General features: G+C 30.5%; 1 protein-coding gene and 1 non-coding gene across 2 annotated transcripts; both read left to right on the forward strand.

Moving 5' to 3' along the window:
- The first annotated feature begins 2305 nt into the window (after nt 1-2305).
- On the forward strand, nt 2306-6000 carry LOC136971979 (uncharacterized). Its single transcript, XM_067266501.1, has 3 exons — nt 2306-2678; nt 4722-4845; nt 5741-6000. The coding sequence occupies exons 1-3, from the start codon at nt 2385-2387 to the stop codon at nt 5998-6000; spliced, it is 678 nt and encodes a 225-aa protein (XP_067122602.1). The 5' UTR covers nt 2306-2384.
- A 4503-nt stretch (nt 6001-10503) lies between these two features.
- Nucleotides 10504-10576, forward strand: TRNAK-CUU (transfer RNA lysine (anticodon CUU)). Its single transcript has one exon. It is a non-coding gene; the product is annotated as a tRNA-Lys (tRNA).
- The last annotated feature ends 3218 nt before the right edge of the window (nt 10577-13794 follow it).

The raw sequence follows: 13794 nt of genomic DNA on the forward strand, positions 1-13794 counted from the left end.
AGTGTATGAATACAGATGCTGAAGCTAAATCTCCACGACGTGTCTTCTCTGTGTTAAGTTTACAGAGGTTATCTTTTCGGAACGATGTGACACGCGAAACTTTCTCATTTACGAATTCTCCTCATACATTTAATCGTACACGCAAATTACTTAGGAAGAGACAAAGATCGATACAGAAATTATAATAATAAGATAATATATTTAATAGTATTAGTCAAAGCCAGAAAACCATATTTAAAATTATGTAATGTGTTAAAATTCAATTTTTTTTTCTATTTTATATTGTTGAAACATCTATATAAGAAAATTAAATATTTAAAGAGCTAAACGAAAACACGTGTATTTAATAAGATTAATTAATGCAGTAATTTTGTTCTTGGAATCGCATCGTATTTTTAACTTTTTACTACCAAAATATTATTCTGTTGACTCAATTACTTCGTAATATTATATATTTCAGTTCGTAAAATTACATACCGGTATTTATTTATTTATTTATTGTTTTAATTATAATAGAAAGGACGAAACACTAACACTACTTTACAATGACAAATCTTATTATATATATAACACTAAAATACGAAGCGTGTGATTGTCTAAGATTTATTATAAGTCCTGAAGACCTTTCTGTTATAAAAAAGAAATAACCGAAAGAAAGAATGAATCATGCAGAACCATTAAAAAAAAAATAATCAAATATACGGTTTAAAAAATCGTGCTAGATAAATCACCATTGGAGCATATTTATCTGGCATATACAGGTATTTATGTTGAAAATAACTTGTGCCAGGCAACCTTGTTTACATACGATTAAAAAAAAAATTAAACTTAGATGTCCAAAACGATAAGATGTATAATTGGGTTATAGAGTACATAGTCTTCGTTTATTATAATCTATATAAATATTTAACGCGATATATTTATTTGCATGTAACTTATCCTATTCGAGTTAATTACGTCGCCAGTATATTATTGTCATATAGCCCTGTTGACAATATAATTAATATCCATAATTATACGTTCGTAACTTTAACACGCCTATTCTCCATTAACAAATAGCCTAAATAATGAACGTGTTAAAATAAATCATATATATATTAATCAGAAATATATAGGTTATATACAGTATCATATAGGCTATATATATATATCAAAATTTAATAATCAGAACTAATGAGAAGGGTAATCTACATAGAAGTTCGGGCCGGTACGCTTCTATTATTTACATAGTTGCAACTTGAATGGGGTGATAATTGTTTCATAGATATAAATAACATATAAAATATCTGTGTAAAATGTTATCATTAGAGAATACTTCCAAAATTTAACTGAAAGAGCCGAATTTTACATCTCATTGTTAAAAAATCCAGTACGAGTTGTGTAACTTTTCCGGCAAAAAAATTAAAACTGTGTAGGCGCCATCTGTTATAAGATTTTCTTTGAAAACCTTTTATATTATTAATTATGATAAAATATCAAAAAGTTTCATTTTGAGGGTAGAGATGAGTTTTATAAAAAGTTGTAAATGCTAATAACGAATGCAATCTTTATTTAATCCGATCTCACGCGAGATATGGTATACGACCGCCTCTATCTCTACAACCCCTTGATCTTTAAACACCAAAATTTAACAGCATCGATGTCCCTAACACACAATTTTCTCTGTAAAATTTTAGAAATTTTCGACAAAAGACACAGAAAGTATTAAGTTTCAAAGTGAATGAAAAAAATCGTGCCACACGCACTAACATCCATACATACAGAAAAAACTGAACTCCTGAATTCAAAAATTAAAAATTGGGTGGTCATTTTTGACCGATTGCTTTACTTTCTTATTCCATTTTTATATTCTTATACCCTTTGTTATATATTTCTAATTTGGCCGATCATTTTATAAATAATACGTTTAAATATTATCATTAAGATATTATTTTACAATATAAAAGTTAGTCAAAAACCGAGTTACATGGATAAAATCATTAAAATCATCAAAGACGCCAATAATTAATTTAATTAACTGCAAAAATTATGTACGAATCTTTAAACTCTTTAAAAATATTATACTTGTATATAGGGCCATACGTCGTACTATAAGAAAAATTCATAATTGTTTTCGTGACACCAAAGAATCGAACCGTAATGTTTCGTTTCAGATTTCACAAGAAATTACCATCGTTATAATTATTTAAAGAAAGTCAAGAACAGTTTTGTGTGTTTCATTTACTTTCATTTACAATTTATGGCAAAAGTTCCGATAAATAGCCCGTAGCGTTGTCTCTTGCGTGACTGACGGTGGGAAGAAACACTACTCTTAATAGACCGAGATTTTAAATACTTTAACAGAAACGCTGTTGCAATGCTACAGTCCTAACATTGCCACTAGCATGACTATATTATTCTCCTATACTGTACTATCGGTCTTGTTTGCTCCCTCGTTGTCGGTCTTTATGCTAGAAGATCAATTTACATTTATAACATCGGGAAAAAAGGCAAAAAACTGTACACTATCCACTTTTGTTGCTAAAACTAGGCTATTCTGCATGAAATATTGTCTTACGAATAAAGATTGTCATGGAATGAATTTTCAAAGGAATACTGGAAAATGCGAATTGTTATCGAAGGATTTGGATTTGGACTTATTGGATGACCAAGAAGATTTCGATCTATATCATCGAAAGGTATGATTAAAATATTTGTTTTATTTTTAAATTAAGCTTATGAAGATACGAACAAAAATTTTAATTTGTTACAATATGTATTTGAATAAATATATATGCATACTAGATTCGTATTAAATTTTTTAGATGGCCTTCATGTGATACGGAATTTTTCACGTTAAATCAGTTATAAATCTGTTCATTAGGCATAAAATTTATGTATAGATTAGGTTCTGCTATTAAATCTGCTTACTGTAGCTCCATATAAACAGTTGGCTTTCGTTTTATTATCGAGTTTTCGTTGTTAGCACTTATTTGGTTATCATTCACCATTGTTCTCTACATCTTTTAAATTTATTACTAATAAATAAAAATCTCGTTAACACAGGTCTATATATAAGCTGTATAATTTTCATTGCGTATAAGTCTATAAGTATAAGAATAATTAATTGTTTATTAACTTAATAAAAAAATAATAACTAATCAGATGTTTAGTAAAAGTTTTAAAATGTCATTAAAACTAACAATTGTATATAATTCATAAAGGATTTTACAAAATAAGAACATTTCATGAAATACTGCAAACTTTTCGAATTTAGAAAGCAAATTTAGTAAAATACGACTTAAATTTCAACGAGCAATTATTTACTGTGACATCGTCATAATGCCGGGCTGTAATTTTTAATTTATTTAATTTAAAATACATGCTCCCCATCTCAAATTAGTAGTGTCTTGCCTCTGTACATCATACTTTTTCTTTAACAATACAGTCGTGCCAGTCAACTATTAACTGCTTTAACTTTTGAATTGAAATAACGTGACTTCTGTTTTGCATCGGAAGTTTTTATAAACTTAATTGGGGCCTCCTGCCCCTAAGATTTCCGTATCTGGTCACGGATTTCATCTATCTAACTCCCTTCTCGAGATTAAGAAAAGACAGCCGGACGGACGACAGTGGGAATTTATAGATCTATAATTTTTCCAATTTGCTGCCCAAAAATTAGGAGGCAGCCTTGGAAAAAGATTGAAAAAATTAGGTCATTTATTGCAAAAGTTAAAAGAACGCTTTTTTTTTGGTCTGTCACATAAAAAACACGTTCCAGAAAAACATTTTTCTGTTTAACGTAAATTCAAATTTATTACCAAGTTTGTTCTAAACAAAATTTGGTAATTTGCAATTTTTAAAGTAAATACTGTAATTTTCCAAAGTGACAGAAGTAATGCGAGTTAACAAATTGCAGAAGTACGACTTTTCGTAAACAATTTAGTACTTGGTGGTAAAACTTTTTGCCTCAACCACTGCTTCACACCGTTTGCGAATTCTAGAAGCTAACTTAATTTTTTACATTGACTAACAGGAATTATTTTCTGTACTGTTTCAATGGCACATTAAAGAAATTAGTTGTATTCCTGATAGTTTACTCTCGTGTTTGATCATCAACGACTTTTCATGAATTTCCTGTTGGATTTATATCTTGCCGACTAATCCAATACTCGAATCTTTTTGCAGTAATAAATTAGTTAAAACTTTTAGTTTTGTGTTTTGGATCGTTATCTTGTTGAAAATCCATTCACAAAGTTTTTGACGAGTAACACGAGATAACGTAACACTTTTCAAAATATCAAGATAGATAAAACGAGCCTTAAATACGATTTACACTGTGTAATCCATTACTCGAGACACTTCATTACCAGGCCATGATAGATCCTCCTCCACGCTTCACGGTACCATACAGTGTAACATGGGGAATATCTCGCATTTTCAGGATTGTGGGGTCCCCAGGAATTTATTCTTTTATGTGAAGAGTTCACACTTTCACGTGTAATGAATACACGATGCGATGTATTATATACGGCTACAAAAATTCTTCTACAATCATTTGTAGTAGGAACATACTGTGAGACAGGTGCCATATGATTAAACTAAATGTGCATGTTTTTTTTATAAATGTTTGTAATCAATGTATCATTTATATTAATTTTATATATTATAAATGTAAAAATACTTATAGGACGAAACATTGAAAAAGTTATAAATTAGTTAATATTAAATTATATTTCCAGATTGGATGCAAAGATTTACCTTGCAAACACGGTACTTGCGTTAACGGTCATGTAACGCTGAATAATTTCAGAGCATACGCCTGCAAGTGTCGCTGTGGATGGTGTGGACGTGAATGCGATATTCGTAAGTTTTGAATTAATAATAATTCTTATTAATATTTAGGTATTGGTATTCATATTTCTCTGTAGAAAAGATAGTATTAAAACTGTGAATTTACATAAAATTAAATTATAATGATGTATACATAGTTACTCTCGATAACTCTGGTTAAGTCAAATTTAATTTTCGCTCGGGTTTAATTCCCATAAAAAATTTTGTCTCTCTGTTAGAAAAAATTTTGAGAGAAATAAAAATCTAGAAATAAAGTGAATTTATTTCATGTCTGATATTATATACTTTCTATGGCATTTTCAAGAAATCGCTTTAAAACCACATTAAAATCAATTACTTAATTACAGTAGGAAGGAACACTTGAAGAACAAAGTTACTTGAGAAGTTGTCGTGTCCTGAGCCACGACACAAAAGTACAAACAATTTAAAGAATTTCACGTCTAAAATAACGATTTTATTCTTAAATGCAAATTAGCCAATTAAATTTTATACATATAGCGTTCTTTTAAAACTTTCAAGAGGATTTATTTATGTATATATATAAATTATACCCTACGTGTAGGGCCGTCGAGAAGGTGATGGAGATTTTTCCTCGGCCCTAGAGAGAAACGAGGGCCCTCAGCGGTTTCTACCCTTATAAAATTAATGTTATTTTTTACTAACAGAGAATAAAATATTTACGACTACTTTTTATTAACAAAGAAACATTCCATTTATTTCCCTATTTTCGGATTCTCAATTAAAGATTCAATCTTCAAACTTTTATTCTTAAAGTTGAATCTTTAAGATTCAATTTTAAGAATAAAAGTTAAGTCTTCAAGATTAATTTTTTATCATTAGATTAAACGCAATTAAAATTTTTAAGCGTTAACATCCTAATGTAAACTTATATAATTTTTTACTGCAGTAAACTTTAATGTCGTAGAAAACGTCTGCATAGAAAACTACAATGCCGGATATAAAAAAGTAAACCATGTTAGAGAATGTATGATATTCTGTACCGATGTATCAAATTGCTTATCCGCCGATTACTTCGTGGAATCAAATGAATGTTGGTTGAATTCCGTAAACGACGAATTGATACCGTATACTGAAAACTGTAATGAAATATACAACATGAATGTAATGTATTTGACACCAAATTGTTCCTGTTCGGATCCGAAGTAATTAGCTAATTCTGTAATTTTTCGCATTAATAAAATTTCCTGGTACTTGTCTCCCAGCTTTGATTATTACTGTACTTTATCTGTTAATTCAAATATAAACAGTATAATTAAATTTCTTCAACAGAATTTCATATTCTCTTTACAAACATTATAAGATTTAAAATCATTTTATTTATAGTTTTTTTTGAATAAGTTATTTTAAAAATCCTAATGGCAAGTTTTACACCAATCCATTCTTGTAACTGAAACAAAGAAATTAAACCTTAAAAATAATAGCATTATAATTTTACTTTCTCGGCTGTATATAAGAGGGGAAGTATGGCGATCAGTCGAAAAAATGACCCGCAAGATTTTTACATTTTTGGACTTAAGATGTCTTGAAACGTTGCGAAATGCAAAACAATTCTGGAGTAATTTCTGTATGTATGAATGTTAATGTGTGTGTGTGCGAGGCACGATTTTGTTCACCGTTTAAAGCGTGCTTTTTGTTGAAAATTTCTGAAATTTTGCAGGAAGGTTTGTTTATTGGAGATTGATGCTGTTAAATTTTGGTGATTAAAGGTCGAGGGAAGTGGCCCATACACGGGGTCGTGTGTACCTCCAATAGGGTTGGATGATTTTACTCGTCATTAGCATTTACAATTTTTAATAAAACATACCTATTCTCAAAATTAAGCTTTTTACCATTTATTAATAGTTAAAAATATAGTTTTTTAAATAAAATATTATAACAGGCGACTCCACCTAACGTTACAGAGAAAGTTAAGCAACTCGCTGCTGGACTTTTTATATTTCCATCGGTAGCTGTTATGACTGCATTAATGTTCGTGATTTCGTTTTATCTTCGTCACGTAAAACGAAATCACTTACTCACCAATTTAAAGTTGCAAATTATGCAGTCCTAAACGTATTTCTTTGAATCCAGGAAATGATTTTAGACTAATTAAATGATGCCCTTTAACTTTGTCATTGGAACTTTCGCGTTACCCCTACGACTGATCCTAAAAACATTTTCAAAGTCAACAAAAATGCCCCATTCGATTCTCCGCGTATCCCTTCCGATGTAACATTAACAAAATTAATATAACTTCAGTATTTGGAATGAAAAGAATGCAGGGGATTTTTGACTCACTCTACGTAGATTCAGCAAAAGATATGGAAATAAACTGATGACAGTATGGACATCTCCAGAAAATTTTCCAGGGAGGACAAAGCATGGAGACAAATAACTGCATCAATAAATTTTTATTTATTTATTTAAGTTTTAGGGGATTTCACAAGTAGATTATAGAATACAGCACTACATCATTACAAAGCGTCCCACGGTCGAAGGTGATATATCTCAATCACTTACTATTATTTGCCCCGTTTGAGGATGCTCATGTATGTATGGTTTGTCTCACATTAAAGTTAACTGATAACAAGTAACAGAAACAAATGGCTTCGTAATACACATTATCGTTTTAACTTAAAAATATAAACAGTCTAAAAAAATACTTAAAATTCTTTAAAACTGACGAGTTAAAAATTACTCTGTTTTACCCGACTTCGAAGGAACATCAAACACACAAGTGGGAAGAATTGAAGTTAACAATTACTCTTTATTAAACTTTTTTCACCATATGCATTTCACTTTACGGCCTCATCAGTGGTTATTTTGTTTAACATTATTAGTGCTTTTATATTCTATTAATACTTTCCAGCATTCGTCTATGCTGACTCCAGTATTCAAATTAATGGTATTTGCATAATTATTAATACAATAATGTTCCGCAATACGTCTTATAACTACGTTTTCTATTTTATATAACAGATTTTATAATAACCGATCCCATTGCTTTTATTTATTTTATACATTGAAATAATTAAGAATAGAAAGATGGGAATAGAACAACTTAAGCAAAGAGTGGATAGATTGAAGACTGATGTCAATTACTTCAAGTGTTTTTTACGTGAGCAAAACACATCTTCGACACTACAGTTGCCAGCGTCTATCAAAAGCAGTATTCGAAATGGTAATATATTAAAAATAGAACGTTCAATTATAAAGTCTGTTATATAAAATAGAAAATGTAGTTATAAGACGTATTGCGGAACATTATTGTATTAATAATTATGCAAATACCATTAATCTGAATACTGAAGTCAGCATAGACGCATGCTGGGAAGTATTAATAGAATATAAAAGCACTAATGATGTTAAACAAAATAACCACTGATGAGGCCGTAAAGTGAAATACATATGGCGAAAAAAAGTTTAATAAAGAGTAATTGTTAACTTCAATTCTTCCCACTTGTGTGTTTGATGTTCCTTCGAAGTCGGGTAAAACAGAGTAATTTTTAACTCGTCAGTTTTAAAGAATTTTAAGTATTTTTTAGACTGTTTATATTTTTAAGTCATAATAACCGATCCCATTGCTTTTATTTATTTTATACATTATCGTTTTAAATCTTTTATGAATTACGGTATAAGAAAAATAGCATATTCGCTTACAAATCCACCTCGGATAATGCGGAAGGTCGGTTAATCGGGGCTCGGATAATCGGATTCTACTGTATAGCGAAATAAACTGACGTTTAACTAAAGCACTTTTGATACTAGGGGAGAGTAAGGTAATGAGACCACCTGTTTTTCGGCTAAACGGTTCAGAATTTTCAATCCCAACAAATGCTTGCATCTAGCAGCTGCAGAGCCAACTTCGAATTCTGAATATGTTGGCTGTTCTGTGCACATGCTTGATTGTGTGAGGAAAAAACTGTTTTTTTGTGAATCTTCTAATTGGAACACTATTATTTGTTCGACTGTATGTACTCTTGTATATAACTTATTGTTTCAATAATATATATTAATACTATTCCCTCGACTATTAAAATACATGTAGGACTTTCTTTTCGTCTTGTCTCATACTTTTGTAACTTCGCTTGTGTTTAGTCCAGTAAAGACACTTAATTGCTTACTAAACTAACATTTAATTGTGACACTAGACATTACAATTAACGACATAAACATTGAACATTAAATTTGAATCGTCTCGTCTTAGTGGAAAAGAAACATGAAGTCCCGTCTGGACTCGTCTTCCGTCTTCTTCCCGCCTTTCCTCTCAAACGTCGTCTGGCTACACCCAAGTCTCGCCCCGTCCCGCTCTCGCCTTCGTCCCTCGCCGTCCGATATTTTCTTCATATGTATGTGGGAGGCGGGGCCTCCCACATACATATGAAGAAAATATTTCACTTTATATCCCTTTGCGTCTAGTCAAGGTTAGAAACGTAAAATGACGTGAATGGGGCTCAACCAGAATAAAATGGTAATGAAGACGATGACATAGATGCAAGCAATACTAATAATACCTGCATCATCTGTGGAGAATTTGGTAGAAACAAAGAACTGTGGTACAGATGTACTGTCTGTGCTGCTTGGGCACATTCTGAATGTAGTGGGTTTGATACTCCAGATGATTATATTGTGAACATTGTATTGAACGATTAAAGTTTTTAATTTAAAGTGCTTGAACTTACCATTAAACACACAAACTATTTTGAAAACAATACATATATAAAAAATTAATAATTCATATGCAAAAACTTAAGTTTTCTAATTTTTGAACAAACATTTCTAACGTTTCAGTCTTTTATCAATGTTTTTATATAAAGGTTCCCATTACCCCACATGGTTGGGTAAAGGGGCTCAATGTAATGTTTTTTTTTATAATTAAAACAATATGAAGAAGAGTACTCAAGTTTTGACACATGCACTTTATTTCTTAGAGTACACTGTTTGCACCATTAAAATAACTTCTCGCAATATTGTTAAGTTTTCTTAAAAATATGCAAAATACCTTAGGTGTGCCCCATTCCCCTACTCTCCCCTACATGCTCATCACATCAGATGGCATTAGTGAGTAAAAATGTCTAGGAAAGTTATGCTAAAAAATGAATCATCACACATTAATTACAAAAAGTAAATTAATACATTAATAAATATTAATTAATAGCTAGGTTGAGGCCGACGTTTTAAACGCGAAAAAGTGTACGTCGGACTGAACGTTCGACGCACTTTCTAGAAGTTTGACAATGGCGTTCGGAACATCAGTGAAATGATGCTCGACGTTCCAAACGCCATTGTCAAACTTCCGCGCTTACAGAAAGGCGGCGCTGAACGCCCGACGTACACGTTTTCGCGTTGAAAACATCGGCCGCAACCTCTGTAATAACAAAATATAAGCACGTCTAGTAGCAAAATGAACAAAAATTCTTGCATACTACTGTTTTTAGCATTAAATTTCTTCGGGACTAATGGGAAAATGCATTTTAAGATTTGCTGAACAGTATTTATCTTAAGAAATCAATAATTTATCTATTCTAAATATTGTAAACATTATTTTTGGTTTGATATATCGGTTATCGGTATAGCACGTCATAATAAACCTAATCTAAAGATTAAAATATACGTAATTAATGAATATTAACCAACGTGAAGTAGTCTATAGAGGAGAAAACCCTTTAAGCCTGGCTAGCTCAGTCGGTAGAGCATGAGACTCTTAATCTCAGGGTCGTGGGTTCGAGCCCCACGTCGGGCGTTCAAATTTTTATTTTGTGTCCTAACTGCCAAAAAGTTAATCGAACATTAGACAAACAAGTATCTGAAATATAGCAAAGAATTTAAAGTAACAATACAGAATGCATCTAGCATAAAATTCATTTGTTCCTGAGATAAAGATCAGTTTTTTCCCCTTTCTCCAACATATCAAGATTTTTTTCTTAATCAACGTTTTTCTATGTTCAAAAAAATAAGGTATAACTTAAAAACAGTGCCCAAATAATTCGAAAAACAATATCTTGCGGAATTCATTACGATACAACCACTATTACCAGATGAATGAAAATAAAGTAACCTATTTAGAATTGCAACAACCCTTTCCATTATTTTTAAATCTCTAGTGCAATTTTCTGACAATTAGGGTAATTATCATGTTGAAAAAAGTCGATTATTATAACAAATACCGAATTATCGATAACAATATCAAGCCTAATATATAAAAATTTTGGTTCAGCGCAACCCTAGTTATAACCTTATGAATGTCATAATGTTATAAGCATAAGTGTAGTGAAACATTAACGTCACAATATTATAGACTAAGCCGCAGTGTTTCTCAAACTTTTTGGTCCGCGACCCCCTTTTGCACTTAAAAATTTCAAAGGACCCCAAAGAATGATTATGTGTAGAAAAACATATCGGAGGGAGAGGTTAATTTAAATTTAGGAGGAGTTAATTTCTTTTGTGTAATTAATCTATTCCATGTTGAAATTTCTCTCTGTTGCGTGTCGCTTTGCGTTGAATTTTTTTCAATGTTAAGGCTAATGAAATTTTTTTTTAAATTATTTCTTTATTTTTCACAAACAAAATAAATATATTGAAAAATATTAAAACAAAAAACATTATATTTCGGAAGTTAGTCTAGTCTCAAAACGTTCCGATTCAGCACAACACAGTCCTCAGAAAAACAAGCAAACCTTACCACTCACGATGGGAAAAAAGTCTCATTCAAATACTGCCGCGTCCTTAAGTACCCTCTCATGGTCGCGCCAGTGCTGCCAGCTAAAAACGCATATAAACTAAAGTAATATCGGAGCATCCCAAGACATAGCCAAATATTGCAGCGCCACAGCATTGGCGAAAATTAGAATTTGCCGACTGAAACACTCTCGGTTGATCGATTTTCGGATAACGACGCTCTACTGTACTGTATTTCTAGCTTGACTTGCCTACAGACGCAACGCTGCTAGCGAACACCGTTCCAAATGACAACGCTGTTCTATTATAGTTTAGGCGGAGAGTGGCACTCGGGGATTCCCTAATAGCGCATAAATTTATGAATATTATATTTAGGCTTGTATTTAAATATTTATATTGTTTTTATTGTTTATATGTGCAATATATTTAAATAAAAATTATTTTATATATTTTTTATTTCTATTATTTCTAAACATGAATTCACAATAAATTTATAAAATATTTGAAAAAAAATTGATCTGGCATCAATTTTTCAGCGACCCCCCAAATATTTTTCACGACCCCCACTTTGAGAATCACTGGACTAAGGAATTTTTATTTTATAACGTCCAAAGATGGAATAATTTACGAAGTGTTTAATGATCAGGGCCGGATTTACATAAAGGCATTTGGGGCCTGTGCCCAGGGCCCCCACAAAACTAAAAAAAATTATGTTTAAACATAATTTTTTTCTATTACCGCGACAGCCTAGTGTGGCCTAATCATGAGGGCAACAGGCAGAGAAAACCAAACCCGGGAAAAAACCTATGAAACATCGGAAAATTTCGGGAAAAAATTTCACATAGGTATTTTTCAGTTAAATTAAAATAATTAGTTTTACGCTATAAAATATATGTATGTTTACAATAACCTTATTTTTAAATGAAATTTACGACTTCCTAGTTCAAATCTAATTGAAAGTACAGTATTTTGTGTAAACTTTCTAAATCATCAAATTTGCCTACTCTTAAAGGGGGGACCTTCACCGAATTTGTGCCCAGGGTCCCTCGATTGGTAAATCGGCCCTGTTAATGATGTTAGCGAGATTGCTTCAAACGATGAAAATGAATTGTGAAAATGTGTACTCTGTCTTCTTTCAAGATATTAAATTCTGCATATTATGTCGCTAGGGAATTTAAGAGTTAAAAAATGCATAAGATTGGATTAAATTTGACTTGTTAACATAAGACATTATCACTAAGGTTTAACTTCAACTCAATTTTGTCTATTACAAACAAGTGATTTGCAATGAAATTGGTCAGAATGGATTAAAAATCAAAACAATGCCAAGAACTATAAAATAATTATTGAAAATATACGTGATTTATATCTATACTACTCAATTATGATTAAACACAAACTGAAAAATATCTTATTGACACAATATTCACAGATGATTAGAATATGTTTCACAATATATGCTGCATGATCAGTGTCAGATAATGTGAAAAAAATTGGAACATTTTCTTTGTGCAATTAAAGATACAGAAATGTAGTACAAAACTGGATCAATGTTGATATGAAATGGTATAATCAGAGTTCTCATTGTAACTTCTAGACTGTCTCATTATATACTAGACTGTAAAAAGAGCTTGTATCCAATAATATTCATAGAATACGGTTAAGAAGAATTACACTTTTAGCAACTTCTACCTTTAAAAACTTTATAAAAATGGTTCTATATCCTGAAATAGTAGTTAACAACTTTAATTATAATGCATAATTATTGTAAGTTTTATTCAAGTCAAGATCTCAAGACAGCATTTTTTATTAGTGTGAAAAAATAGTTGCAAAGTTGCAATGTTATTTAATCTTAAATTGATACTTGTTGTTAGAATTTTCAAATTTGTTTAAATTTTAATATTTAGTAGTTAATGGAAAATTACAATTAAATATATTTTGTCAACATTCAGTTTTCAAACTCTTATGATTATTTAAATTTTGTAATTGTTGCATTAATCATGAATTTAATAATTATATTAAATGATCTTTAACTTTTCAGCTCAATATGCAATAATTTAATAAGTAAAATTGTTTTATATCTTTCAAGAAAATTATTTTCTGATATAAATAAAATAATAAACAAACTTAAAAGAAAATATAAAATATTTGAAAATTCATAATTGTAACAAATAAAATATCATCATAAAAATAATTAAAATTCAAATAAAAATATATAGAAACATATTCAAAACTATTTTCTGAGATATCTTATTTTTTTATTGCTTTAATATGTTATGTAAA

Source organism: Centruroides vittatus, unplaced genomic scaffold (genome assembly GCF_030686945.1).
Source record: "Centruroides vittatus isolate TY-2023 unplaced genomic scaffold, ASM3068694v2 contig_1057, whole genome shotgun sequence".
NCBI lineage: Eukaryota > Metazoa > Arthropoda > Arachnida > Scorpiones > Buthidae > Centruroides > Centruroides vittatus.